This window comes from Callorhinus ursinus, unplaced genomic scaffold, assembly GCF_003265705.2.
Source record: "Callorhinus ursinus isolate GAN/ISIS: 27379988/994484 unplaced genomic scaffold, GSC_fseal_2.0 scaffold12, whole genome shotgun sequence".
In the NCBI taxonomy this organism is placed as follows: Eukaryota; Metazoa; Chordata; class Mammalia; order Carnivora; family Otariidae; genus Callorhinus; species Callorhinus ursinus.
In genome coordinates, this window is record NW_027397074.1 from 79037565 (window position 1) to 79065102 (window position 27538).

Here is a 27538-nt window from a genome sequence, read left to right on the forward strand (position 1 = left end):
TCACCTATTTTTAATCCATTTTAAAGAGACAGATTTGGTCTCCATTATATCTTCTTGTCCCTCACTGAGTGGAATAAAAAACAGGGGGAAAGTATAAAACAGAAATATCCCTCTGTCTTAGGTTCTTTCGAACAGCACTGAAACATTAACAGCAAAAATAAAACTCACATTATTCATAAGGTAAGAATTAGCTTTTGGAACGGTATCGTTTAATTAGCTAATGGAAATCAATGTATAAAAGGTAAAATGTGCTTGATACCATTTTGGGTTGGAGGGCACCTTAGACACAACCCAATCCGAAAGATGAAACAGAGATCAAGAAAATTTAGGAAGATTACTCAAGATCCCAAAGTCAGTTAGTAAGAGGCCCCAAATGTGGGGCTTCCAGTTGAGTAAACCTTGCCAGAAGACTAACCCTGCATCGGTAACACTTCCCTTTGTGCGTCTTGTGTCTTTGAAGGAAATGGATGAAGTATCCAGCTTTCTCCAAGGTTCTGATAGCGGGTGTGAATGGAACACGTTCAACTTTCCTCCTTTCACTCCCCGTAAGTTGTCTGGAGATACACTTAGAGCAAGCTCAACAGCACTCCGCGTGGCTGAGAACAGTCTCAGTGCAAGGGGCCTGCGGGCACCCTGGCCGCTCCCCTACCCGAGGCCTTGCTGTGCCCATGGGCTCTGGCCACCTTCTGGCCGCCAGAACCCGAGGGCAAGTGTGTGGTGGACGCACGCCTCCCTCAAGGGGCTCTGCATCCTCCCATTCTCTTCGTGGTCTCCAAACCCCTCAGACAAATGGTTCAGTTTTCAACTTTGTGAGAATACCATAATATTTTAAGGTAGAAACTACCTTCCATTGAAGGAACTCTGTAATTTTGTGAACTTTTTTTTTTAGCTCATCAGCCACAATTTAAAGCATCCGTGGTTCCTTTTAGATCCTTCTTATTTTTAAATCTCATTCTTAGTCAGATTTTCCAGTCCTGATTTTGAAAGTATGTATGTGTGTGAAACAGTATCAAATAGATTATGCTGTGGATTAACACAATAAAAATTTATTTTTTGCTCGTATACTGCAGCATGAGATGTGTGGCTCTCATCCAAGCAGTGGCTCAGGGATCTAGTTACTTCCATTGCTTGGTTCTCCCATCTCAGAATCCTTTGTTTCCAGCTTCCTGGGTGAAGGAGAGGGACAGTAGAGAAGTTTTATTGGCAGGCCTAGAAGTGGGGCGTATACAATTTGCTCGCATTTCTTTGCTCAGAGTCCAGTCAATTATTCTCAGTTCAACCTCCAGCGAAAGTGTGAAATATAATCTTAACTCTCCCAGGAAGAGAACACAGCCTTGGTGAGGATCTGACTAGTCTCTGCCAGTTGATTCTGGTTTGTCCACTTCACTTGCACCCTGGACTATGGATGACCTGTTTCTTTAGCTCCTTTTGGTCACTGAAGGAGTGGAGAACTTTTTTAGGAGGAATCTTGGCTTCAAACCATTTAACCTCTTGCAAAATCTGCTGTTTGCTTGTCTGCTTATTCCTCATTCTTCTCTGCTCAGTCTATGACCTCCCCCCATTTTTTTTCCACTGCAGATCAGTTTATTATGTTTCTCTTTTAATCTCTTAATCTTCTTAGTGAGAACTAAGTTTTTGTTTTTTGTTTTTTCTATAGAAAACTGCAATCTCATCTCCTTCTGCCTGCTTCTGGCAAGCACCTCACTCCCCAGCTCCCAACATTTTTGTCGGCCTACCTGTGACAAGCCACTACCTCATAGCTGCTCTGCTTCTCACCTTTTCAGGATTGGACAGTACACATTAGTGTGATAAAGACTTACATAAATTACCTTTGACCCTGGGACAATTTTAGTGTTTTTTTTTCTTATCATTGAAGTGGTTGTGAGTCTCATTCCACAAACCGAGCTGTGCCAAAAATATAAATTTCATGTTTTATCATTCAACTTAATTTCTGATTAAGTTGGGCTGGTGAGATTCTTTTTTTTTAAAAAATATTTTATTTATTTATTTGACATAGAGAGAGAGAGAAAGAGTGAGCACAAGCAGGGGGAGTGGCAGGCAGAGGCAGAGGGAGAAGCAGGATCCCCACAGAGAAGGGGGAGCCCGATGCGGGACTCGATCCCAGGACTCCGGGATCATGACCTGAGCCGAAGGCAGTCGCTTAACCAACTGAGCCACCCAGGCGCCCTGGGCTGGTGAGATTCTGTTGGGCTAGTGGGAAAAAGTCAATGTCAGGGTTTCCTGGTTCCATTACTTTCTGGAACTGTGCTTCATACTGAGGCCCTATGTCCGTGGCAAGGCCTCATGAAGGAGAGCTGATATGGCGCCCCGCCCCATTATTGGTTCATAAGAAGAAAAGGAAAGAACGAGATTCTAGGCTACAAAGCAGAAAATGTTGAGCATTTTTGGCATGAAAAGGGAAAATAACAGTCAGACAATGGTGATTCTAGAAGCAGGATCTGAGTTCTTCTTCATGAAACCACCCAAATGTCATATCTCATTTCTTAAAAAAAAGCATAACGGGTTGAATGCTTATAATGGAAGAATGAAAGTACATCTTTTCCACTGCCCCTCATCTCTGTTCCTTACACACTCAATTCTTCTTGATCAGATATGTGTAGAGAAATGTGGTGCTTTATTTACATTTCATCTCAGGCCAACTTCCCATTGCTCTCCACTCATTTTCCAGTTGTCTCCACTCAGCGCCATGTTTTATGAGCTCTGAGGGAATACACCTTAATTTTAATGATCTATCTCAGAGAGGGGCTTAGTGTGGGTCCCAGGTAGGATGTAGCATTTAGGATAGAGTTTAAAACTGGAAAGGATTTTGTCAGGTGGAGATTGGGTAGGAAGGTGCAGTCACCGGGAAGGGAATAACTGGGTGGTTATTTTGTTAGAGCTGATTGATTGGGAAGTGCGTCACTAATGGCTATTTCCCCACAGGAATTCTGGACCGCTTGCTTTTTGCAAGAACCCTCTGCATGGATGTAGAATTTCAGTGGGGCTTTCACTATGATGTCCATAACTTGTATGGCTACTCCATGGCAAAAGCAACACACTTGTAAGCACTTGGTTTTTGCCCTAATTCCCTTCTGGGGGTGGTGGGAGGCGGAGGGTTTTCTGTATCTTCCATAAGTATGTTTTTCAAATATATTTTGTGGTTCTAAGGATGTACAACTCAGATCTTAGAGGATACTTAAGAGCTCTTCTCATAGAGCCCCTTGGTGCCTGTGTGAGATTAGTTTTGATTGGCTTGTGACTAAGGGACTTCATTAAATACTGGTAGGCAGTAATGTGTGAGGTATTTAGAGCCCTGAGTTGGAAGCCAGCCCTCGCTTAGGTCCTGTTACCAAACCACACTAGGGTTGCCTGATTTGGCAAATAAAAATATAGGACCCAGTTAAATTTGTAGTGTACACACTTATACTAAAAACGATCCATTGTTTAGATGAAATTCAAGTTTGCCTGAGTATCCTTTGTCTACCTGGCAGGGCTACCCACACCACACCCTCCTGGCTTCTCTCCCCACACCCTTCCCCAGGCTCCCTCTCAGTGCTCCTGTCTGCAAACACATGCTTATCTTTAAAGCCTCTTTTCAGATGTTTCTAGAAACCTTCCTGTCAGTTCTAGGAAAAGATTATTTCCCTTTTTTTGTGTTACCTTTGTTTGTATTACAGTATGCTCAATATGCAAAAATCTTGTATGATAACATTTAGATAATCCCCCCCTTTTTTCTCTTGCTGGACTGCAAGTTTCTTGAGGGAAAAGTCACCCCTGTAACTTTAGCGTGAGGAATAGTGTATGTACCTGTGTTGGATAGCTGCCTGGCCTGAGGAAGAGACATCAGGAAGGGCCTGCAGGGGGCCTGGTGAATCAGAGGCAGCAACTGCCCCTGCTTTGTTCTCCAGGACCGTTTTGCCCTCCTGACTTTGTATTATGTGAGATTGCCCAGGTGAGAGAGAGAGTCCTCGTCCAATAAATGCAAAAGTTTTGATCTCCATAAAAGGAGCTTCAAGAAGAAGGACACACATTTCTGATTTTGTTGTCCTCTCTTTTATGACCTCTGTCTCTCTCACTCTTCTTTTCCTGGGAAATAAGCTAGAAGAATAAAGCTCAGTTACCTCATCTTTGAAATGAGAGGCTTGGATTAATGTTTCCCACAGTTCCTTCTTGTTCTGATCTATTTCGACTCTAAGATGCTTCTGTCTAAGAACAGAAGGTGGGAGGGAGAGTGGCTACATGCCTGGGGTGAGAAAGGATGGGCAGGAAGAGGGAAAGAGAGTTGTAAATTGCTTCATTGCTAGTGTCACCGTGTAATAAAAGTGCTGTAAGATTGTGCGGGGGTGGTTAATATGTTCTAATAGCTATGATTAATAGTTAAAAGATAACTATGAGGGAGAAGGTTAAGTGCCCTTCTGAGTTCTCTGGATCAGGCAGAATGACCTAAGTCCCCAGAGAACAGTGGGGATAAGTGGAAATTGGCTTTTGGATAGGAGGCAGAGTGGTGAAAAAGCAATTAAGATGTTTTTTGTTCAGTGGGATCTGAGTATCAGCAGCATTTAAGCCATAGATCTGATGAGTATTTGGCTCAGCCTTCCTGGAAGTATCGTTTGGGGGCAGTGGTTACTGGTCTACCCCAAGAAGGAACTTCTCCCTCCAAGCTGAAAGTAGAAAGACCAGATCCCTTCAGAGATCGGGACAGATGATAAGCCTGCCAGAACTGAGGGACAGAAAAGAGAAACTTGAGGGCCTCTGAATAAGATTGTTCCTCTGCTCTGGAAAACACAGACTTAACTAAGCTGTGGTATCATAAAGGTCTGCCTCTAGATAAACCTTTAACCTCAGATAACTTTATCCCCGTTTCAGTTTCACTCTGTACAACCTGAATGTGTTTCTTTCATGGTGGATGATTACAGAGTGCCATAAACCCTCTAGCCAGTGCTAACAAAGGCAAAGCACCTGCTTGTCAAGATCAAAGTAGACATGAGGGTAGGAGGTGAAGAGTGAGTGTTCTTCTCTATGGTACCTTTCTTTTTTGGTCATTAAATCGTCAAAATGGAGGACTTCACTCTTTTAAACCCATATTCTATTTCAGAATTTTCTCCCTTTTGCCATTATAAATCATTTTGCATTTATAGACTTGCCATAAGGTAGTACTCAGGAATATGAAGTTGGGGCGCATTGGTGGCTGGGACAGTGTCTGTGAGGAACTGCCCAGGGCCTGGTGATACACTTGTCTCAGACCCTGTACTGAAAGGGAAAATAGAAGGGTTCGCAGCGATTGTGGTTCAGGTATTACCATACCATAGTTGTGATTTTGTTTATTTTCAGATTGCTAAAGGAAGGTATGAACTGCTTAGCATGGAAGGAGGAGGGAGGGAGAGGCATTTCAGGAAAGTGCCTATGCAAAAGAGTATTCAGAATAAAAGCTAGGAAAATAACTTACATCTCACATCTCTTACATCTCATGTTGTTACCCCACCTCATGTTCCCCTCCATCCTGAAGTAATTATCTTTCTGAATTCCATGTTTTCAGAACCTTTTGCTTTCTCTTTTATAGAGTCTTATTTGATATATGATATTTTGTATGTAGTACAATGAAAATAATATTTTAAATTTTAATTGCATTTGACTTTATAAAGAGCATCATAGGTCATCTTTTGAGACTTATTCATTAAAGTTAATATTATTTTGCATAAATTAAGATTTCCTAACATTGGGAATTGCTAATAATAAATTCTGAAGCTTTAGAGGAACCCAGCTGCCTAGAACCCAGCTGGTGTACCAACTGTTCTTATAGGGCCAGCAGAGGCTGAGTTCCAACCTGAGCTGGTGCTGTGTTAAACAGGATTGATTATAAAGGGGCAGCAAGACATGGAAACAAGGGACATTGGAAAAGCTTTGTCTAGAGGGAGAAGATGGGGTCAAGAACTCAAGACATGGCTCCAATGTATTGTTGACCAAAAGGGCCGGAACACAACTGATCCAACAAGAGAAAGAGCATAATCAAGAGGACGGGAGTGTAGAGACATTTCTTGGGGGACTGGACTGTAGATGTTTGGACTGTCATCTATGAAGTCTGAAGCCTTATTCAGAAAGGGGAAAGAAGTTCTTAAAAATGCTAAACTGGGTGATGGGCATTGAGAACATGATGTAATGAGCACTGGGTGCTTTGTGCAACTGATGAATAACTAAACTCTACAATCTGAAACTAATGATACACTATATATTAATTAATTGAGTTTAAATAAAATAATAAAAAATGCTAAACTAGTTTGCTCACCTAGTTTATGAAGCCATGTTGTTTTTTTCTGTTTGGTTGGAACGCCCATTACCCCTCTTGGGTACAGGTGAGTCCTAGACATTCACAGCTCACTTCACATTCAATTTATTGTATTCCTTTTCAGGGCCATGGAGAATATCTTCCCCAATAAAAGTAGCTTCATCTTATCCCGCTCTACTTTTGCTGGATCTGGCAAATATGCTGCACATTGGTTGGGGGAAAATTCGGCCACATGGGATGACCTCCGATGGTCCATCCCTAGTATCCTTGAGTTCAGCCTATTTGGTATCCCCATGGTGAGTTTTACTCTCAACCAAGGAACCTTAACCTTTTTCCTTTGGCATTATTTCCTTTGCTAGTCTTTGAGGTGTTAAAAACCAAGGGGCATTTATGTCTCCCTGTGGTATGTATTAGAAAATCCATTTTTATATGTGGCATGAACTGTCTTTTGAAGATAGAATGGTAAAGTTTTATCATTGGGTAGTCATCCATGGAATCTTTGAAGTTAGCACAGTGACACCGTAAGTAAAATATGTTAGCATCACAGAAAATTCCATTAACAAAGCATCAGTAAATAGCAAAGTATGAAATTGGGAATTGAACATTGAAATGAGTTCTTGTCAGCTGATTCATCATGTACATTTGCTAAGTTCTTACATTTGGCTGGGGGCTGACTCTGAAAGCCTGGGACCTCTGTAAGCATGGAATGGTGGAAGTAAGATTTTTTCCCCCTTACTACACAGGTATCCAGTCAATGCTTTCCCCACTATCACTGACCACTGTGTTTGTATTATGTGCTAATTCTCCAGGTAGGTGCCAACATCTGTGGTTACACAGAAAATGTCACAGAGGAGCTCTGCACAAGATGGATGCAGCTTGGAGCATTTTATCCACTATCAAGGAATCACAATGGGCCTGGATTCAGGGTAAGGTCCCCAAGAAAAGCAATAGAAACTTCTTGAATTCTCTAATCTACTTGTTCTCAAAAAGGATTGAAAAAAAAAATCCTACAAGTTGGCCATTAGAGCAGAAGGAGAATAGATGAATTTTGGGCCATAGACCTAAAGAGCAGAGTATTGGGATAAGGGTGCATGGCAAGTATGTACATATTGAATGATTTTATTGTATTTTATATTGATTTATATTGATTTTCTTAATTCATCAATGAAGGTGAGAAGGGTTGTTAGACTTTCTATGGTGCTGCTGTCACTTACTTCTGTTACCGCCTGTATAAGATGGGACAGTTGGAGTCCACTGGTATTTTACCTCAAACAGTAAAGGGAAACCACCTCTAGATATGGAGGAGCAAGGTGGGATGGTTTAGGGAGTGGCAGACCAGTGATCTGAAGATTTTTTTTTCCCCTATTGATAATCAGTAAGGCTCACAGGGAGAGGATCAAAAGCATTTAGCATTGGCCTGCTTCCTATCCTCTCTCCCTGTTCCTCTCCCCACTCCTGCATTGAAAAGTGATTTAATCCAAACCCCCAGGTGCTAAGAATAGAATGCTTTTAAGGAGCTCGCTCAGCCAGTTTGCCCTGCCCTCTGTCACCTATGACCTATGCCCTCTGGCCCCAGCGGCTGGACCTCTCATGACCCCACCTCTGACTTCAGCAGCCAAGTATGAATGCAAAGAAAGAGCAAAGCCCAGAGAAGGGAGTCTCTGGCCTGACGCTGCCGCCGGGCTCCTTGCTGGGTTAGGATGGAGCTCCTAACTTTTCCCAGCTGAAGAGATGATCCTTCGTTATCTTTTCCCAATCCTGCCCCTCCTGTAGCATAAAAGAAATGCACTATTAAACAGAATAGTTTTTTTAGAAGGAGAGATTGAGTGTGTTTTTGTGCAGGAGCCAAATTTATTTCAATTAAAATAGGAAACCGTGTTTGTTACAACATTCTATCCATGAATGATTTGCGAGACCCTGCCCTCCTCACTACTTTTCACTCTTTTGTCCTTTCCTATCCAAAATCATGTTTTTGATGGGTGAGTATATAGAAGTGGGCTCAGAGCCCCTCTTAAGGAGATGTCTGGGACAATAGCAGGAGCAAGTAATAAGGAATGTCCTTTATTTTAATGAAGTAATCTGCACTTGAAGTGTTTCAAAATTGAGTAGGTTAGCTCTTAATAGGCTCAACAAGGTAACTTACTGATGATCATTTTAGCTGCCATTCTTGACTTTGTCTCTAACTTGGGAAAGATTCACAGCCAAATCATCAAAGTATTTTAGCCCCAGACCGTCCTAGCCATTTGCGATCTGGAGAGATTTATTTCTGAACTTCGAAGCAGGTGGCTGGGAGCGGGTTTGGCAGGTTGCCTTTCTCTTGAGATGGCCTGGAAGGAGTTAGCTAAGAGCACTCAGATCACTTAGGCTGCTCAGTTACAGTGCTTGTTTTCCGGTCCCTCCACGAGGGCTATACAATAGAATGATAGTGAGAGCCACACATTAAATTTAAATGTAAATTTAAAAAGTAAAAAAACACAGAAACAATCATTTTAAATATATTTTGTGTAACTCAGTATGTCCATAACATCATCATTTCAACCTGTTTGATACAAAATATGATCAATGAGATATCTTGTATTTTTTTTTAAGTCTTCAAAATTCAAGTGCATTTTACACTTACAGCAGATCTCAGTTTGGATGCTAAATTTTCAGCAGTTGGAGTGCAATAAACCAAAACAATAAAGTTATATTTAATGGAAAAATCTTTTATTTAAAAATATTTTTAGTTTTCATTTTATTTAAAAAATAGTTCTTTAAAAATATTCAGTTTTTAGGATTATATTGAAATTAACTAAAGTCAAGTAAAATTAAAAGTTCAGTTCCTCAGTCTTACTAACTACATCTCAAGCGTTCAAAAGCTCCCCGTGGTGTGTGGCCACCATAGTGGACAGTGCAGCTCTACACATTCTTGGCTGGAGACCCGAGTGATGAAGGATGTGGAGTGTTATTTTCATTGGTGTCTGGCCTCAGGGTTTTCATGAGCCCTACACTGGGGGCATAGAGTGGTCTCCCGGAGTAGACCACTCTACTTTCTATTCCTTTTGAAGGGAGGAAATGAGCATCTTTAGGAACAAAAGAAAGGAATAAGTTTAAGTAATTTTCTCTGAAATTCAGTCCCAGTAATAGAGTACAGGATTACAGATCTCAGTATGACATACATTATCTTTCACATCTTACAAATTACAAGGAAAATGAACAAAATGAGCCCCATCATTAATGGAAAAGTTCTGTTTCTGGGTCCTAAGAAAATTAGATTTCCCTTCTAAAGGGTTCTTTCTTTGCTCTTGGATAAAGTCATTATTTTTTTGCACATTGTATATTGAAGAAAAAATAGAGGTCACTGTCTTTGGGGTAGAGAAAAGAAAACAAATATCGATGGTGAAAACATTACAGACAAAACTAGATGTAAATTTTAAAATTGCAAATTCATAAAATTGCATGGAAAGGAAAAGACGGAGTATAGATTATGGTGGTAGGCAATGCAGCCTAAGGCAGTGGGTTTCAAATTCAAAATCTTTTTACCGGTTGTACAACTTACTGCTATTATTATTATTAGCCAAATGAAGTATTATGAGAAGCCTCAATATATAACAAATTAGATCAGCTAAGAAGGGAGCCGGGGTCACTGTAGCCCCTTTATCTCCATGGCAACCTCCTGGGCTTTTTTTTTTTTTTAATTGATTTATTTATTTTTGAGAGAGGACAGGTGTGGGGAAGCGTGTGTGAGAGGGGCAGAGGAAGAAGGAGAGAGAATCCCAAGCAGTCTCTGCACTGAGTGCAGAGCCCACCTCGGGGCTTGATCTCATGACCCTGAGAGCATGACCAGAGCCCATACCAAAAGTCGGATGTTTAACCGACTGCACCGCCCAGGCGCCCCACTCTGTGGACTTCTTTATCACCCTTGAGGTTATCATAGACTGGGATCAGAAGACACATGTCAAATTTAAACTCTGTCACCTGCTTGCAGTTTACATTGGGAGAGTCATGTAATTTTTGATACTGTTTTTTCATCTATAAAATCAAGAAACCATACCAAGATCCTTTTAGTTTTGGAAATGCTTTGATATCTTCCAAGTTGGAGAACAAGCTACTTTCATCTGAGAAAGCTTCTTATCGTAAGGGAACACACTTTTAAAACGCTATGGAAATATCTCAGATTTGTTTCATTTTCTTCTAGGACCAGGATCCTGCCGCCTTTGGTAAACACTCTCTGTTGGTGAATTCTTCCAGATATTATCTGAACATCCGATACACCTTGCTGCCCTACCTCTACACCCTTTTCTACCGAGCTCACACACGGGGGGACACCGTAGCGAGACCCCTGGTCCATGAGTGAGTTTCCTGACCCACAAAGAATCCCTTTTAGGTTGTTCATTTCACTTGCCTTGTTAGTAGTAACAAGGTTAGTGTGGATCTTGTTGCCACCTAATGTGTGCTTGCCTTGTACTGGAGGCTTCATCTGCCTTCTCTGGTTTTCAGGTTCTACCAGGACCCAGCTACTTGGGATGTGCACGAGCAGTTCTTATGGGGGCCTGGACTCCTCATCACACCTGTTTTATATGAGGTGTGTTTCTAATCCGGACAATGGGGTAGAATATCTCACTTGTTCTCGTGGCTCTATAGCTGAATAAGCTGAGTCTGGAGTATCTATGGCTGCATTTGAATATGAATATGAATATAAATATAAATATGGGGTGCCTGCGAGGCTCAGTCACTAAGTGTCTGCCTTCAGCTCAGGTCATGATCCCAGGGTCCTGGGATCAAGCCCCACATCGGGCTCCCTACTCAGTGGGGAGCCTGCTTCTCCCTCTGCCCCTCACCCTGCTCATGCTTTCTATCTCTTTCTCTCTCTCTCTCTCTCTCTCTCAAATAAATAAATAAATAAATAAAATCTTTTAAAAAATATAAATATGAATGATGAGAGAGAGAGAGATCATGAAAGTTTGGAAATTAGAGAAGTAGTAATTTTTGGTCCCACTGCCCCACCAAGCAAAACAATTTCTGTTTTTGCAAAATTACCTTAAAACTTGTTTTCTTAAGCATATGACCATAGACTGAGAGGCTTTAAATGCCTTGTGAGTTTGGGCTGGCTATCTCTCTGTGCTTCTTTTTGACCAGAGGACATGGGCTCTTGGGGTGGGGCTGGGAAAAGAGAAGAGGTAAGAGAGGAGTAGGGAGGGAGGTCTGGGCAAGGGGGAGGGCGTTACTCAGGAGACCAGATAGGAAGGACCACATGTGCCCTCCCAAAGGGCGAGTGGAGAAGTGTGGGAGAGGGATTGCGATGCGGCTGATCACTTTAGCAACATGGGGCATCGCCAGCGTACTCACGTCGAAGTCCCAACTCTTGGCAGCTGCTGCGAGCAGCAGTGGGCCTGCTGCAAGGCTCTCCTTAGAGGCCTGGCTGTTTCAGTCTCCTCCCACCTGTCAGATTACGCAAGTAGCCCGGTGAACGAACCTTCTCTGCTTCTCTTAGAAAGTTCGGGAGCCTCGAAACTTAATTCCTAGCCACAGCTGTGCTTTGGGTAAACTGCCCAACTTTTCTGAGTATCTGTGTTTATACCTGTAGAATGGGATGGTCCTAACCACCTCTCAGGATTGTTCAGCTGAGCACGTGCAACCACACAGGAGGTGCTGTGGAAACTGTAAGGGGCATGCTGATGTTGTTCAATATTGGTGTTTCCCTAGAGTGTGGACCGCGTGAAAGCATACATACCGGACGCCATCTGGTACGACTACGAGACAGTAAGTAAGGCAGCCCTGCTTGGGTCAGAGACCAGCCGCTAGCAGAGGGCAATTCTAAGGCAGGAGTCCTGGGAGCTTGGGGTAGGATAATAGCGCAACGTTTTATATTTGGTTGATAGAGGGTACTTTTCTGTAAGGAAGGCCTTTCTAGGTGTACTATGAAATAATTTGCATAACTGGGATAGGTTTAGGGGAATTTTCATTGTATCAGCCTGGCTACTGTGCAGCTATGAGGACTAGTTATTGGCCTTAGTCTGGGATACCCTAGTGAGTGAAAGCCCAGTTGTGGAAGAATCACCACACGGTGTAATTCAAAGAAATAGGCAGGTTGGAGTCTCAGATCTGCTATCTATTTCGATTATGCCTTGGGCGACCCTTCGCTTTTGGGGGTCCCTGCTTTTCTTTCTTTCTTTTTTTTTTTCAAGTTTTTATTTAAATTCCAGTTAGTTACAATATAGTATGTTAGTTTCAGGAGCAGAATTTAGTGATTCATCACTTACGTACAACACCCGGTGCTCATCACAAGTGCCCTCCTTAATGCCCAACGCCCATTTAACCCATTCCCCCACCATCTCCCCTCCAGCAACTCTTAGTGTGTTCTCTGTGGTTAAGAGTCTGTTTTATGGTTTGCCTCTCTCTTTTTTACCCCTATGTTCATCTGTTTTGTTTCTTAAATTCCACATATGGGTGAAATCATACAGCATTTGTCTTGCTCTGACGGACATATTTTAAATGAGGCAACTGAACTAGAATGATCTGCACGGTCGCTCCTAGTTCAGTGGTCCCTTATCTGCTCTGTCATCCTTGTGTTGGTTAGGGGGTAGCCATCCAGTGGAGGAAACAATCGGTGGAGATGCTGCTGCCACTCGATAGGATAGGACTTCACCTCCGAGGGGGCTTCATATTTCCCACCCAACAACCCAACATAACCACAGAGGCCAGGTAAACTCCTCACTCTTCTAAGGCGTGACTGCCCTGGGGCTCCAAGGGAGGGTGTTATGGGACAGGCAAATGGACACTAAAAGTGGTTAAGTCAAGGGAAAACATCTCCAGTCAGGAATCTCTCTCCCCTGCTTTCAAGGTCAGCCCCAAAGTGGTACCTTCGTGTTCATTTAGCATAAGGTGGCCTCAGCTCCTTCACATTTCTAGAGTCTTTCACTTGGGAAGTGAATCAGATTTTAAGAACAGTCAAAATAATCATTTGTAAGGATTTCTCTATGACCAGAGACTGTCTTCAAGTAGATTTTCTTGGGCATGAGAGAATTCAAGTTAAATAAGAGGTAAGAGTTATCACAAGGAAGTGAACATAGCTTCCAAGGTCAAGAGCCAGAATGTTCAGGTAGACACCCCAGCTCTATCACTACCATGCGTTGCCATGGGCAACGTCCTCTCTGTGTTGCTGCTTAGCATGAGCAAACTGGGGATGACAATAGTTGGACTTTTTCGTGTCATCAGGCAGGTTAAATGGAATAATAGACATGACTTACTGTACATAGGACGCTTAGAAGAATGGCTGGCACATGGTAAGCGCCCAGTAAGTGCTGATTGTTACTAGTATCACAAACCCAGTCTTTGGCAGGAACTGCCTCCTTCTATCATTCTTCCTATGGTCATTCATTACCAACCTCTGCTGTCTATCCACACCCAATATCCATGTTTCCATAGGATGTCAATATCTACTCTATTTCTGGGGTCAACTCTGAGTTCATCTGTCCCTGAGGCATGAAAGGGGCTAGTTGAACAAAGTTCTAAGCTTTCTTCATTCTCTGAAACTGAGAGTTGCTCTTTTACAGTCGAAAGAATTCCCTGGGACTCATTGTTGCCTTGGACTACAAGAGAGAGGCAAAGGGCGAGCTGTACTGGGATGATGGTGTATCTAAAGGTAGGCTTCCCTGTGACCCCCCCTCCCTAGGGTTCTCAGTGGGAACTAGTCATTGCAGGCTGTCCAGTATGGCACTAACCCTGTTATCATCGGTGCTGATTTCTGTAAGCTTAGAATCAATTTATTCCGGAAGTTTGGTTAGCCAAGCACAACGCATTAAAACAGACTTCAGATGAGCAACTCGTATGTTATTGACTACCAAAGCAACAGACATTATTGGGTTTAGTTTAATTACTCTCTTCTTTGGGTATCATTACCAATACCAAATAACACATTTTTGTTAATAGATTTGTAAAATACTGCTTTGGTTACTATTGAGGGGGGAGTATCTAATTTGTATAGTATGCTTTTCCACTGTAAGATTCCTGTAGAAGTAACTGACATAAGCTTATGGTCTGTGATTATAAAAAAAAAAAAAAACAACCCTGCCCTGCGTAGAATTAGCATTTATTGGATGTTTATTATTGCACTGTAGGCAGAGGATATGAAGATGAATAAGACATAGGTATTAGGCATTGCCCCTGAGGAACTCCTGGTCCAGCAGGATAGATAAAATATACATGTGGATGCCCTATAAGTGCAAGTCACAATGTTTTAAATGCCAGCAAAATGGTACCACAAAGTGCCATAGGAGTTTGGAGGGCGGAGCAGTTAGGGTTGGTTGAAGCGGCCCAGGAAACTTGGTGGAGGTTTGGCAAAAAGGGGCAGAATCTGGGAAAGCAGAGAAAAAGAAGAGAAGAGCATGACCGCACAGCTCCTCTGCTTCCTATAATAATGGGCACTCCTCTATCTTTCTCTTCTAGATGCTGAAAAGAAGTATATTCTGTATGATTTTTCTGTCACCTCTGTAAGTACTGTTTTTGAGGAACACACAGTGTATGCTCTTTTCTGTGGTGGTGTTTTGAGTTTTTGGTTTGCTATAATGCTTGGTCATGTGGAACAGGGGCCGTGCCTAATGGCCCCAGAAAGGACTAGAGTTAAAACGAGAGTTTTTAATCTATGTTAGATATATAAACCTCTCAAGTCAGTATGGCTTCAGTGAAGAACTTGTTTTTTTTTTCTGGAAAAAAAAAAATCATTGTCTCTGAGCTTGATATGAATCCTGGCTTCTGAGATGTGTCCTTGGCAGGGGGCTGGGGAGTGGGGTACAGGTATGTGTGGGATGGGGGGGTGATGAGTGGTATGGGGCCTTTATGAGGTTCTTCCATAATGGCCTTCTTTCCCAGCCCCCAAAACTTTGCCTTGGACACAGGTATTAAGTGGTGGTTTTGAGATGTTGGAAGATACGGAAAGATACAGAACAACACTTGCCTCGTCTCTCTCTCTGGGGCCCCGAGGGGAAGGAAGGCAGTAATGCTAGCAGATGTTGTGAGAATTCTAATTTGATTTTCTTAGAAGGCTCATGGTGCATGGGTGGGGATTTGTGGGGTATCTCTTTATTTCTCCTTTCTTTTGAGAAAGGAAGAATGAAGAATAAGAAAACATGTTGTTTTTTAATCTATTCTTTTTATTTTGAGATCATTATGGAGCCCCATGCAGTTGTAAGAAATAATGCAGAGAGTTTCCCTTGTGCCCTTTACCCAGTTTCCCCTCATGGGAACATCTTGTCCTTTCAAGAATGTGATGTAGGTGGAATCATACAGCATGTAAGCTTGGAATTGGCTTTTTCCCCTCAGCAAAATTCTCTCAAAATTCATCAAGTTGTTGTATATTAAAAGTCTATTCATTTCTGTTGCTGACTAGCATTCCAAGATACAGATGTCGACCTTTTGTTTAACCATTCATTTAATAAAGAGTATCTGGGTTATTCCAGTCATAGCTATTACAAATAGAGCTGCTGTGAACATTCATGGATAGGTTTCCATCTGTCGGGGACAGACGCCCAAGAGTGCAGTTGCTGTGTCTTACAGTATTTGCATGTTTAGTTTTGTGAGGAACTGCCAAGCTGGTTTTTAGAGTACCATTCTGCATTCCCGCCAGCAATGTTTGAGTACCCCCGTTTCTCTGCATCATAACCAACATTTATGTTGTCACAATTTTTTTTTTTTTAATTTTAGCTCTTCTGATAAGGGTGTAATGACCCGTTATTGTGGTTTCAGTTTGTATTTCTTTGATGTTTAATGATGTTGACTATCTTTTCATTTGCCATCTGTGTATATTTATATTCTCTTAGGTGAAATGTCTGTCCAGTTCTGCCCATTTTCTCATTGGCTGATTTTTCTGTTCGGTTTTGAGAGTTCTTTATACATTCTAGAGAGGACTTCTTTGTTGGATACATGGTGGGTAAATATTCTCTGTTAGTCTGTAGGCATGTCTTTTCATTCGTTTAACAGAGCCTTTCACAGAGCAAAAGTTTTAAATTTTGATGGGTCTAATTTATCATTTCTTTTCTTTTACGGATTATGTTTTTTGGTGTCCACTGTAAGGACTCTTTCTATTTCTAGGTCTTGAATATTTTTCTCCTATTTTTTCCCTAAAAATTTTAGTTTTTCCTTTTACATTTAAGTCTGTGATCTGCTTTGAGTTCACTTTTATACACGATGTGAGATTGAGGCGCAGGTTTTACTTTTGGCCTCGGGATGGCCAACTGTCCCAGCACCACTTGTTGAAGACTCTTTGTTCTCCACTACATAACTTTTGCACCTTTGCAAAAAATCACTTGGGCACGCTTGTGGGTCCCTTAATCTTTTTATTTTTTTATTATTTTATTTTATTTTATTATGTTATGTTAGTCACCATACAATGTATCATTAGTTTTTGATGTGGTGATCCACGATCCATTGTTCTCGTATAACACCCAGTGCTCCATGCAGTATGTGCCCTCAATACCCATCACCAGGCTAACCCGTCCCCCCTCCCGCTCCCCTCTAGAACCCTCAGTTTGCTTTCTCGGAGTCCGTAGTCTCTCATGGTTCGTCTCCCCCTCCGATTCCCCCTCTTCATTCTTCCCTTCTTTCCCCTAATGTCCTCCGTACTATTCCTGATGTTCCACAAATAAGTGAAACCATATGATAATTGACTTTCTCTGCTTGACTTATTTCACTTAGCGTAATCCCCTCCAGTCCCATCCATGTTGAGGTAAAAGCTGGGTATGCATCCTTTCTGATGGCTGAGTAATATTCCATTGTCTATATGGACCACATCTTCTTTATCCATTCATCTGGTGAAGGGCATCTCGGCTCTTTCCACAGTTTGGCTATTGTGGACATTGCTGCTATGAACATTGGGGTGCATATGGCCTTCTTTTCACTACATCTGTGTCTTTGGGGTAAATACCCAGGAGTGCAATTGCTGGGTCATAGGGTAGCTCTATTTTTAATTTTTTGAGGCATCTCCACACTGTTTTCCAAAGTGGCTGCACCAACTTGCATTCCCACCAACAGTGTAAGAGGGTTCCCCTTTCTCCATGACCGCTCCAACATTTGTTGTTTCTTGCCTTGTCAATTTTTGCCATTCTAACTGGTGTAAGGTGGTATCTCAGTGTGGTTTTGATTTGAATTTCCTTGATGGCTGATGATGACCACTTTTTCATGTGTCTGTTAGCCATTTGTATGTCTTCTTCAGAGAAGTGTCTGTTCATGTCTTCTGCCCATTTGTTGACTGGATTATTTGTTTTTTGGGTGTTGAGTTTGAGAAGTTCTTTATTGATCTTGGATACCGGCCCTTTATCTGTTAGTGTCATTTGCAAATATCTTCTCCCATTCTGTGGGTTGCCTCTTTGTTTTGTTGACTGTTTCCTTTGATGTGCAGTTTTTATCTTGATGAAGTCCCAAAAGCTCATTTTTGGTTTTGTTTCACTAGCCTTTGGAGACGTATCTTGAAAGAAGTTGCCGTGGCCAATGTCAAAGAGGTTACTGCCTATGTTCTCCTCTAGGATTTTGATGGATTCTTGTCTCACATTGAGGTCTTTCATCCATTTTGAGTTTATCTTTGTGTATGGTGTTAGAGAATGGTCGAGTTTCATTCTTCTGCATGTGGCTGTCCAATTTTCCCAGCACTGGGAAAAAAAATAAAAGAGAGAGAGACTGTCTTTTTAAACATCAAAGTGTCCCCCGCTTTTTTTTTTTTTTCTCTCCAGTCTTCAGTTCCACCTTGGTCAGAGCTACACTTCATCACTTTTGAACTGTGGTTCCCTGGGAAGGTTGTCTGCTTCCCTGGGGCTTCAGTCTTCTTGTCTCAAGAATGGGCTCATTGTAGTTTCAGCCTTACAACTTGCTGTCGGAATGGAACAAGATGCTTAGCACCATGCCTGGCACGGAGTAAACACTCATAAATTTTAGCTCCTATCCTCATTATCATTAAAAGAAAAAAAAATATTTAGGCACTCTGTGTGTGTGTCTTCATCTCTGTATGCCAGTGGGTCTGTGTGTGTGCTGGTGTCTTTTTGTTTGTTTTAAGAGTACCCATTTTGTCCACTTGGAAATCCTGTGATGTCAGGAACATATTTCCTGAGTGATGGAATCAATAAATAACCAGTGAACCAAAGCAAACGTGAAATGTTACTGCAAGATTGAAGACCATGAAGAGTCTGGGTTAGCAAATTCCCTGGGGACGATCACCAGGCACCCGTTAGAACTTCAGAGATAAAAGACATACCTCAGATGTCAGAAAGCAAAATGTTGAGGGGTATTTGGTGATGTACCTGGTTTCTAAACAGATGTTTTTGTGGTTTTGTTTTTCCAGAACCGTCTACAGGCAAATATTATAAATAATAACTATACGGACCCTAACAACCTCATGTTTACAGACATCATAATCTTGGGAATGGACAAGCAACCTACCAATTTTACCGTCTTACTTAGTAATTCTGCCACCTCCATTTCAAATGTTGCCTACGATGTTTCATCAAAGGTGGGCGACTGTTCCATCCTTGGGGTGCCCTTGTCAAAAGCCCTGGGCTAAGATTCTGACAGCCAGCTCTCCCTTGCTCTTTTGACTTTGGGCAGTTACAGAGACAGCTGGCTTGCTGAAAATCTACCATACCACAGGGCAGTTGCAGAAGGAGAAACATATGCATGCTAAATATGGACTCCTGAGCTTGGTTTGTATCAGAACACTGAAGAAGACAGTGGGAGCTGGGACCCTGAGGCAAGGCAGTTCTTCTCTGGGCAGATTTAAGACTAGACCTGCAGATTCCAGATGTGATACAGTGAAAATATAATTCAATACATTGGCCTAGTTCTGGAGAGTATTTAAGTTTCTCATTTAAGTTAAAGACTCTCTTTGTTTTAGACACAATTGACACACTACTTTTATACCATTACAGAAAAGGAGAGTTGGATAGAACATTAGGGGTAATTCAGTTCTGCCCTTACTGAATGAGTCCCTTACATGCTAATCTTCAACAAAAGGTTCCAATGGTTAGTTGACTATTTCAAGTGCTGGGAAATTCACTATCTCTTAGGGCAGCCCCGTTCCATTTTGACAATGCAGATAGCAAAAAATAAGAGCCTGGTTTCTGTACTAAGCAGAACGGGATTCCGGTCCTAGCTCTGTTGTTTCCTAGCTGCGAGATCTTGGGCAAAGCATTAAACCTCTCTAACCCTCAGTTTTCTATTTTGTGAAATGAAGATAGCCATATCATTTGCAGCATAGGATTACCTTCGAGGATTGTTGGAGATAATGCATATAAAGTGGTTATCACAGTGCTTGGCCCATATAAATGCTCCATAAAGTTTAACTGTGGTTATTATTGCCATCATTATTACAATGTGTGAGCACCACACCCAGAGGGCTGTGAGTCTGACAAAGACAGCCCTGCTTGTGATCTGTACTCCTTCATATGATGAAAGCCCTTCCCATTCAATATTCCACAGTGACTCCATGAGGTGAGAAAGGTCAGGAATAAGCCAAGTGCATTTTCCCAACAGGGAGGTCAAAAGCTCCAGAGGATAAAAAAGAATATTCCAAATATCCCATGACAACGTGGATGAAGGGCTAACTCCCTTCCAGATCATCAGGGAAGGACGTTAGCCGGGTGGCTCAGCCTCACCTTATTTGTCATGTGGCCTCTCCTTCCTCAGGTGGTGAAGATCAGTGATCTCAAGGGACTGGTACTCGGTCAAGAATTCTCCATTGAATGGAAACTTCCAGTCAGTGACCTGGAGAAATTCAAATGCTACCCTGAGGATGCTGCTGTCTCTGAGGAGAGTTGTAGGCTGCAGGGGTGCCTTTGGGAGGTAATAATCAGTGAACAGATTACCACAGTGAGCAGAAGTTGGAAAAACTGTCCCATGAATAATTAGGCACCTAGAAAACACTTCCCAAATGTTGCTGGGTTGAAGAGTAATCATCCTTCAGAAAGACAATGACACTATGTCAACTGATAAATTATTTTGCCAATTCTGTGTGAGAAGTGATCAGTGTTTTCCTCAGATGTCCCGAATCAGAAGACACTCTCTCTTTCCTCCAACCACAGCATTTAAAACCCCACTTTTATTTTTAACACAACAATAATATATTGGGTATGCATTGTGCATTGAGTATTTTAAGTGAGGTGTTTTTTGTTTTTTTTTCCATCTATTAGAGAGTCCTTGTGGAAGGTAAGGTAAGACTGTCTTCATTTGGAAAAATAGAATGAAAGCCAGAGAGATTTCCTCAAGGTCACAATGGCAGCAATGAGAACACTGGAGCAGAAGCCCGTCTGAGGATTCCAGTCTCCAGATCAGGCTTACTGCTGACCCTTCCTTGTCCACCCAGTAGAGGAGGCCAATGGGCATGTGTTTTTTAAATGGATTTAAATCATTTGCTGGTGCTGTCATAACAAAGTACCACAAACTAGGTGACTTAGAACAACAGAAATTTGTTATCTCAGAGTTCTGGGAGCTGGAAGTCTGCCATCAAGGTGTCAGCAGAGTTGGTTCCTTCTAAGAAAAGGGAGGGAGAATCTGTCTCATGCATTTCTCCCAGATTCTGGAGGTTCTCTGGCACTTATTGGTCTTGCTTGGTTTATAAAAACATCACCCCGATCTCTGCCTTCATCCTCACATGGCGACCTCACTGGGTGCAGGTTTGTCTCTATGTCTAAATTTCCCCTTTTAATGAGGACACCGGTCATATTGGGTTAGGCTGATCTTAATGATCTCATTGAACCTGATCATCTGTAAAGACCCTATTTCCAAATGAGGTCACTTTCACAGATACCAGAGTAGGACTTCTCATCTTATGGTGGGGGGGATCATAATTCAAGCGGTAATAATGGTCACGGTGTAAGAGACTTAGTTTGTGTGAACCAACTTCTTCAGGAATCAGACCCTCGAAGTATGGTGTTAGAGGCTGATGGAGAATTTCTCCTCTTGTTCTAGTACACAGCTGTTCCTGGCGTGCCCACCTGTTACTATGACACCATCCCTAGGTATGCCGCCAGTAACATTCAGTACCTGCCTACGGGCATCACCACAGACCTTGCCCACCTGGGGGCCCCGGAATCAGCCCGAGCAGCCCCTGCCTCTGGCTCTCTCTCTGCAACAATCAGCTTCCTCCAGCTGAGCGTGATCTACCACACAGAAAACATGCTGCAGTTCAAGGTAATTTCCAAGGTGGTACAGGTTCTGATCCTCAACACAGAGTTCTTACAGCTTCATGTGGATGAAAGTCATTGAAACACCATTGGTCCAAATCCATCATTTTATGGACAAAGGCACCATGGCCCAGACAGGTAAAAATCAGAGACTTAGGAGCGTGGTAGAACCAGGATGTGACCTTGGACCCTCCAGGGTTGTGAATGTCCTGCACTGCCAAGTGCTCAGTCATAAGTGTCCTCAAAGAACCCCTTCTTAGCCCTATGAAAAACTGTGTCTGCTCCATGGGAAACTCATACAACGCATTGACCCACTTCCAATGTTAGAGTTACTTCTCTAGCAGTGGTTCTTAAACTTCAGAGAGCACCAGAATCACCCACAGGTCTCCTTAAAGTTCAGATTGCTGGGCCTCTGCTCTGGAGTTTCCAGTCTGAGAGTCTGCATCCCTAACACGTTTCCAGGTGATGCCGATGCTGCTGTGGGTCAAGGGGCCACTCTTTGAGACCCACAGCTCTGCTCTGAGGGAAGTACAACGTGAACCACATGTATTTCCTAATAGCCACACTCCTAAAAATGTATTTGAAAATAATCAAATGCAATGCATTTTAATAGCATTTTATTTAACCAACATGCTGAAATATTATCTCACCACATAATCCAAATACAGTTATTGAGATATTTTAGAATCTTTTAGTCATACTAACTCTTCAAATTTTGGTGTGCAGTTTGCACTTATAAGAAGTCTCAATTCAGATTAGCACCTTTAGAGCATTTAATGGCCACAGGTATCTGGTGGGTCCACTGCTGGGTGAGTTAGAGACAGAGACTACAGTAGGTGGAGCTGCCTCACAAGGTCATTTTCATGTGTACCAATAAGGAGATTTCAGGGAATGATTTCCAAAGCCAGTGACTCCCCAACAGGGGTAAACAGACTCCTTTTGTTAGGGCTTGGGATGAATATCAGAAGGGGGTTTTAACATTATAATGAAGCTGAGGTAATTGTGCCTGCACTTTCTGATTCATCTACACAGACCTCTCCTCAAATGTTTCTTTTCCTGTTCCAGTAATTCCATAGTTAGTTTCTAAAAGAAAAAGAGTTACGCAGAAGCTTCTAGGAGTTTCCTGAGTTCAGGGGGTCAGCCTTGAATTCAGGGGGTCACGGGGGTCTCACCACTGACAATACCACCTCTACAACCCAGCTCTAAACATTGTTTTTCACACTGTGTTGGAGGCATCACTCAGGAGATCTTGTGAAAATGAAAATTCAGATTCAGAAGGTGGAGGGGAGGGAGGCCTGAGATTTTGCATTCCTAACAAGCCTCCAGGTTATACTGCTGTGTTGGGTCTGAGAAACACGATTTTAAGAAGCAGGGCTACGGGCAAAACTTGTCTTAAGCATCTGAAAGCTCAACCAGTAAGATCTGAGTCCATATAAAAACTTGGTTCTCTAATTTCTGACATATACATACATGCCCAAAACATAATCTTAACACAATTACGTGCATGTACATATTCACGTACTCATAAACACACACGCGTGCACACACACACATTCTATCCATGGAATTCTATACACTGAATTCATAAATTATTTAGAGGAAGTGTCCTCCCTGCTTCTGAATAGGTATTTCTGAGGCATTTTGGAGTTCAGGATCCACACTGGGCACTGTAGGTGGGGAGGCTTCACATCTACTTGCTTTGGGATATCTGATGCTTCCCAATGTGATTCAAACTGGCCAGAAAACATGGGGAACTGAATTATATCAGCTGGCAGGAGGGATTTTAGGTCTAAGATTATTCCATCAGAAAGGTTCCTTCTCTCTTCTTGTTAGATCTTTGATTCCACGAACAAAAGGTACGAGGTCCCAGTGCCTCTGAACACCCCTCCCTCTCCAGTTGGCTCCCCTGAAGACCGTCTGTATGACGTCAGGATTCAGAACAATCCTTTTGGGATCCAGATTCGGCGAAAAAGCTCCGGCACTGTGATGTAAGCACTATTTATTTAGTTCTCATTAAAGTGGTTCTAAGTATCATTATGGTGGTTCTGATTAATGCACATAAAATATTAATCTTAGAGACAATGTAAGTGTGTGTGTGTGTGTGTGTGTGTTAAACAGGGAGTAGATCTATTGCTCTATTTTCTACTAGTCACTAACTCAACAAGAAAAATTAATAAGAGGCTTAAAATAAGTGTTGCTTGATTTCAGAAAAAAGAAAAATGCACGTTCTACTCATTGTTCTTGTTAAGTAGAACAGAAAACTCTTTTTAATAAGCATGACAGATAACCTAGGATAGAAATCAGCTCTATATAGCCTCATTACAAAATAACAGAAGACTCAGGAGAGAGGGAATGTTTACTAAGGAAAGAGAAACAGTTTCTTACAATCAGCGCTGTAGACTCAAAGCCTTTTCCCAATGTTAAACGTGAAAAGAGTTGTCATTTCTCATCCCTTGTCCTGCTGCTGAATGCAATGAAGTGAAGGTCTGGATTTTGCCTGGGGCTGAAGTTCCCTTCCAAGTAAAACCATCACCTGTAGGCACACATGTAGACAGCCTTTGGCTCTCTTTGCCTGCATGTCTAACTTTGGTCAGTTGCCTTCTTTGCTAAGAAGTCCTTTGGCCAATTAAGAGAAGTCGTTCTAAGAGCTTCACCCTTTTCTTTTGGGAAATTTGCTTAGACCTTGCTTATTTATTCATACGTGCATTCAAACTGATACTCCAGACCATGATAACTAGAGATAAAGAGATGAGCGAGACATAGTTCTTGCCTTCAAGGAGCCCATGACCCAGAAAGAGAGTTCTCAGCCTTCCAGACCACAGAATAAAAATGTAAACGCAGAACGTTGGCAGTGAGTCATGGCCATTGTTACGAGCTGTGTCTTCTCACAGTATTTGAACCTGGATCCAGCTGTGCATTCCTTTAGGAGGCTTCAGGATCAACTAGAATTCCCAAACGGGCCCCGTGCTTGCTCTGGCCTGTGATCAGTACAATGTGGAGGTATGCCTTTGTGTTGCAGCTGGGATTCTCAGCTGCCTGGCTTCACCTTCAACGACATGTTCCTCTCCATTTCTACTCGCCTCCCCTCTCAGTACATCTATGGCTTTGGGGAGACAGAGCACACAGCTTTCAGAAGAAATATGAACTGGACCACGTGGGGAATGTTTGCTCGTGATGAGCCCCCAGCGGTAAGCACAGAAGAATAAGACAAGCACAGAAGAATAAGACTATCAATCAGTTTCTCTCCGAGTAAACTTATCTTAATCCATATGTACATGTATAGTGCCCTATTAATCAGCTTCACCTTATATTGATAAATTCTGCTCTCAGATGAAATAGGCCACAGGTTATGCTCCTTCTGTCCCTAACATATTTTTTCCTGTGGACTATGGATTTTACTTCATAAACTTTGCTTTAGTATATTCTGTGTGTCATGTACATGTCTTATTTAATAAAACGCTGTCTATTCTCCAGGGGCTTATAGGCTAGTAAGAGAGAGAGAGAGATGCAGAATTAATGGTTATCCATTATAATCGGTGCTATAATAGAATTATGTAATAATAAATGAGGAAGGCATGGAAGGGGAGGGCACCTGGTTTTTTATTTGGGGTGGAAAGGAAGGTTAAGGAAGGTTTTATAAAGGACGTGACATTATGCTGAATCTTCAATATTGAATAGGAGTTTGCTGTTTGCATTATGATGTAGAAACAACTTTTCAAGTATTTATTTATTTATTTTTTTGATTACTGCCTACTCTCCCCCATGGCTCTCCCAGTATAAGAAGAATTCCTATGGCGTCCACCCCTACTACATGGCACTGGAGGAGGATGGCAGTGCCCATGGGGTGCTCCTGCTAAACAGCAATGCCATGGGTAAGACAGAGGCACGTTCCCTGTGTACCACCATAACTAGCTGTGATCACTTTCCTGGGATCTGGAATATCCATAGAAATAGAGAAATTCAAGGGCAAGGGAAATGGGATAGATAAACTGACTTTTGCTCACTCCCTCCCTTCTTCCTTCCTTCCTTCCTTCCTTCCTTCCTTCCTTCCTTCCTTCCTTCCTTCCTTCCTTCCTTCCTTCCAGATTAATAAAGAACTTTAGGCCAGGTACTAGCAGTAAAATTTTGACCAAATTGCATGACCTTCTTTTACTGTGACAGTTTAACTTCCTTTCGTAGAGTGATACAAGATGTTGAGATTAAGATTATGCTTGGGGTACCTGTAAACCCATCTATTCCAGTACATGAAAGAAGACTTTCCAGAGAAGGAGAGCTTTAAAGAAAGAGAGAGAGTGAAGAGTACATTTGAGAGCAGATTTCCTATCTGGGTGATGTATAGTTCCAAGGACTCCTTGTCTTCTATTTTTTTTTTTTTTAACAGATGTGTCATTCCAGCCCACTCCTGCCCTAACATACCGCACCACAGGAGGGATTTTGGACTTTTATATGGTTTTGGGGCCAACCCCTGAGCTTGTAACTCAACAATACACTGAGGTTAGAATTCACTCTATGCATTGATAAACAATCAAATGTTTATTGGATATTACCATGTTCTTAGCACTGAGATAGGTCGATTTTTGTTTCTGTGTCCCTTGGGTATTCCTACTACATTATTGCTGTCTTTCCTGAAGTTAGGTTCTAATGTTACAGGTATAAAGGCATATATATATATATGCCATGGGTCTCTTAATTATTTGCTGAGCATCCTAAGAATCTCAATCAGTAATAGCCCCTGAGTTCTCAGCCTTCCCAGAGTGGAAGCTCCAGAATACAGGAGATTTTCTGTCATTCTGCATGCCAATGGTCATTCCATATTTATTTGACTTTCTTGTTTTTCTTGAGTGAAGCCGCTTAGATTGGACACTGCTCAGTAGAAGTGCTCAAGTAGCTTCAAGTATAGGACTTTTATTCCCTTTCCCCAAAAGTTTTCCTGGATCCATTTTTCTTCTTTATTCTAGTTGATTGGTCGGCCAGCAATGACTCCATACTGGGCCTTGGGATTCCAGCTAAGTCGCTACGGATACCAGAATGATACTGAGATCTCTCAATTGTATGAGGCAATGATGGCGGCCCAGATTCCCTATGTATGAATTCCCCCACTCAGTCCATGGTTTAATTAGTTATGGGAATTTGTGCCTAATTATAGATTGAAAATGTCTTCAGGGAAATTATTGATGACTACTTCAGTATAGGAAAAGGTAGTTGTGGAGCTAGTCTTGTATGGAATACAATGCTTTTTAAATTTATTTCATGCCACCCTTTTAAATCAAGGGTTCAAAATTGAAATTTGCATTAATTCTTCAGTAATTGGCAGTGTGATTGAGGGATATTGTTACTCACTGCCTTTTGCCAGGAATATCCTACAGTAGGCGTGGCTGGTCTTAAGCCATGACTTTGGGAACTTCTGAGTGAGAATCCGGTCACGAGGATGGCAATCCCAGATTATATTGTGATTGTTCTTAGAGAGGATGGATCTAAAGTGACAGTATGAAAGAAAGCAGTTAAAATCGAGTCTTCACCCTCTCTAAGGCACACATACCCACATATGCATATCACACAATGACAATGTAGGCCCCTTCATAAGCCACAAGAAGTGTAGGCTATTGCTGTCAGCAAGCAGAAGTCCATAGATAGCATGTCCTTCCTCCTCTGTAATCATCAGTTTCTCATCACTTATGCTCTTTCTCTGCTTCAGTCCACTCCCTGAGAGTTTAGAGGACAATTAATGACTGGAAGATGAGAATAAAGTAAAGTGTTATGATGTTTTCATCAAAGATAATTTGAAACATTCATCCAGGCTTCAAGTATTTTATTTTTATATACTACTCTACCACATACTTATTAAATGTAAGTTAGAAAAAGTTGGAAAATTAAAAGATGAAAATTCCAGAGATCTACCTCACCAAGGTGATCAGTGTTAATAATATGTTGGTTTATTCTTTTCCAAGCTTTGGCTTTTGCACAAATCTCTGCTCCCCAAACAAGTTTCACCTAGAATCTTAAGACAATATGGGTGATTATCCTCTTCAGGCTAAAAAGAAGCACCTCTTTTTTTCAACTGGATATTAACCACGTTAGCCATCACTCACCAATCCTGGATTGAGTGACTTTC

At 41.9% G+C, this 27538-nt stretch overlaps 1 protein-coding gene across 1 annotated transcript in view; it reads left to right on the plus strand.

The window, feature by feature from the left end:
- The window catches only part of MGAM2 (maltase-glucoamylase 2 (putative)), a 93188-nt gene that overhangs the window by 32486 nt on the left and 33164 nt on the right, over positions 1–27538 (plus strand). The window contains 18 exon segments of the mRNA XM_073899310.1: positions 461–545; positions 2944–3061; positions 6408–6579; positions 7093–7209; positions 10461–10615; positions 10763–10847; positions 11969–12025; positions 12843–12967; positions 13819–13907; positions 14711–14754; positions 18591–18758; positions 19931–20086; positions 21212–21433; positions 23260–23414; positions 24446–24614; positions 25202–25298; positions 25808–25920; positions 26385–26510. Coding sequence (XP_073755411.1) covers positions 461–545; positions 2944–3061; positions 6408–6579; positions 7093–7209; positions 10461–10615; positions 10763–10847; positions 11969–12025; positions 12843–12967; positions 13819–13907; positions 14711–14754; positions 18591–18758; positions 19931–20086; positions 21212–21433; positions 23260–23414; positions 24446–24614; positions 25202–25298; positions 25808–25920; positions 26385–26510 — 2253 coding nt within the window.